Raw genomic sequence first — 2,500 nt, 5'->3', positions numbered from 1 at the left:
TTTATGTCATGTTAGTGTCCGGTAACAAGCAATCAGAAAATCATAACCAATAATCTCCCAATTTAGTATGTCAGTTCCAAGAGGGACTCAACTGCATGGAGAACATATTATTCAGTGCAGCTTTAAAAAATCATTAAAGACGCACTAACTGTTACTTACTTGGTGAACATGGCATCTCTTCCCTCTGTCTCTCTTCCCTACAATGCCCTCAACATTAGACATTAAAGAAGGACTAACTGTAACTTTCCTCCAGCTCCCTTCCCTACCGTTCTCTCAACATTAGACATTAAAGAAGGACTAACTGTAACTTTCCTCCAGCTCCCTTCCCTACAGTTTGGTCCCGTCTCCGTGGACGTGCGGCCATTGCTCCGTGGAGAACCCGATGCAGACGGTGCTCTGTGACGGCTGTGAGCGCCCCCGTCTGGCCAGCCCGAGCCCCCGGCCCAAGGAGGACACCCCAAAAAACCCCCTGTCCCTCACCACCGGTGAGCCTTCACCACGCCACCTAGATGCATGACGGATAGATGAGCACCGTTTGCCACAGTCCACTGGGTAGGCTGGTAGACGGATCTATCCAGCACACATCTAGGAAGACACGCCCACTTGGGACGTCAGAAGACGCAGATTTTCAAAACGGCTTGTAACAGCCAATCACACGCACACCTGGTGTTGTAATATGTCCCCTTTTACCACACACAAACTCTAAAATCAAGACGTACCGCCCGTCTCTGGAACACACAGGCCGCCATCTTTACAACGCCACTAACACAACCGCCGTATTCAACTGACCACAGATCAGCTCACCCCTTCCCCCCCCCCCCCCCCAGATTGGCGGTGCTCCAGCTGCACTGTGATCAACGAGGCCACCCGCGTCCTGTGCGGGGTGTGCGAGCGCCCCCGTCTGGCCCACCGGCCGTCCCTCGCCACCCTCGCCCGGCCCTCGTCGAAGCTCCAGGGCGCCCCCGCCGCTCAGGTGGGTCACTCCTCGCCACCGATCGCTGCTGTGTTTCCAGGGGCCGCCCCTCGGGGTCGGTGCCCCTGTGATGTCACCGGGGCAGCTGTTGGAGGGTGGGTGTAACGCGGTGGTGGGAGTGTTTATGGCGCTTAGCATCGTGTAGCGTCTAATGCTAGCTATCGTTGAATGGGTTAAACCTAGTGATTGTTAGCACTTGGCACTTTGTTTATGAACGTCCTTACTGTGCCGATGGCCATATATTTTCGTTTTCCTTTCTTCTGACAAATGTTCTTATTTTAAGTCGCTTTGGATAAGAGCGTCTGCTAAACGCCCTAAATGTAAATGTAAGTGTTTTTGATGATGATTAGGTAACAGCCACACATTTGGTCTTCTTCATATCATTGTGAGTTCTGACATCACAGCCATCATTTATTAGTGATCTCTTACTAGGATGCCGGTTTGAATCCTGGTCTAGCTGAGGGGGGAGCACTAAAGGCCGATTCATACCTCCGGATCCGGACGAAGTCCGTGCCAAACGTTTTCTCCGGGACTACCCTTCATACCTCCGTTGTTATGGATGTTACGCAATACATCCTCTAGAGGGCAGTGACTGTCGTGTCACAAATTACCGGCATCGACAATCGCAAACATGGCATCTGTAGACAGGCCTGCATTAACCTGCCATTGGGCCCTGGGGCTGAGAGGTTTCGTAGGCCCCCTGAGAGAGGGCTGTGGCTGTGGTACCACTAGTGGCCCCCTTTTTTCTTGGCTCATGATAGGCCTCTGATCTTTGTAAGCCCCAAACAAAAAATAACATTGTCTTCGGCCTACGCCGATCTGGGGGAACTATCATGAGCCAGTAATAAAAAGATAAAATGATAATAATAATTTGACTGCAGCTCATGATAGGCCCCCTGATCGTCGTAGGCCCTGGGGCTTCAGCCCAGGTAAGCCCGTGCATTAAGGCGGCCTTGTCTGTAGAGGAGATGGTTTTGCTTCGTGTCATCCGAAATCGGCAAAAAAAAGGTGCAGAAGATGTAGGCCTAGGCAACGGTGGCATGTGACGCCCCCCCACCAACCCGCAGATTCTCTCCTCAAAATGTTCCGCCATTTTTAAATGACCAGCTACAACTCATTGCCAAAGCAGGGGAAAAATAAAATAAAAAGGCCAGGTATATAGTATGATATAGTATATATGATGTAGTAGGGTTGATGTAGTATAAAACGTTAAATACAATATGTATATACATTTCAGATATCATACTACTCTCTCTATTTTCGCGAATGGTTGGACTTCTGACTCTATACTGCCGCCTCGATTTCCGTTGGTATTGCTCCGTTTCTCCCGGAGCATTCCGGATTCGTAAGCTCAGAGGTGACGGACCCACTGACGGACGAACCGACCCCCGGGACCGGACGAAAGGGTTCCTATCCGTATTTACCGTAGGGGTGTGAATGGGCCTTAAAGGGTAATTCCGGTGTAAAATGGATTTGGGATATATTTTGTATGATAACGAGTTGAAACGTTCGTTTTGGAGCACAAAA

The 2,500-nt window shown here is 50.2% G+C and overlaps 1 protein-coding gene across 1 annotated transcript in view; it reads left to right on the top strand.

The window, feature by feature from the left end:
* LOC307088958 (E3 ubiquitin-protein ligase RNF31-like) overlaps nt 1-2,500 on the top strand; it is a 22,459-nt gene that overhangs the window by 6,732 nt on the left and 13,227 nt on the right. Inside the window, 2 exon segments of the mRNA XM_079755038.1 lie at nt 319-485; nt 828-973. Of these exon segments, the coding sequence (XP_079611164.1) occupies nt 319-485; nt 828-973 (313 nt within the window).

This window comes from Pollachius pollachius, assembly GCF_949987615.1.
Source record: "Pollachius pollachius genome assembly, chromosome: 17".
NCBI lineage: Eukaryota > Metazoa > Chordata > Actinopteri > Gadiformes > Gadidae > Pollachius > Pollachius pollachius.
The sequence above is the reverse complement of the archived record's forward strand: the minus strand, read 5'-3'. Positions and strand labels throughout refer to the sequence as shown.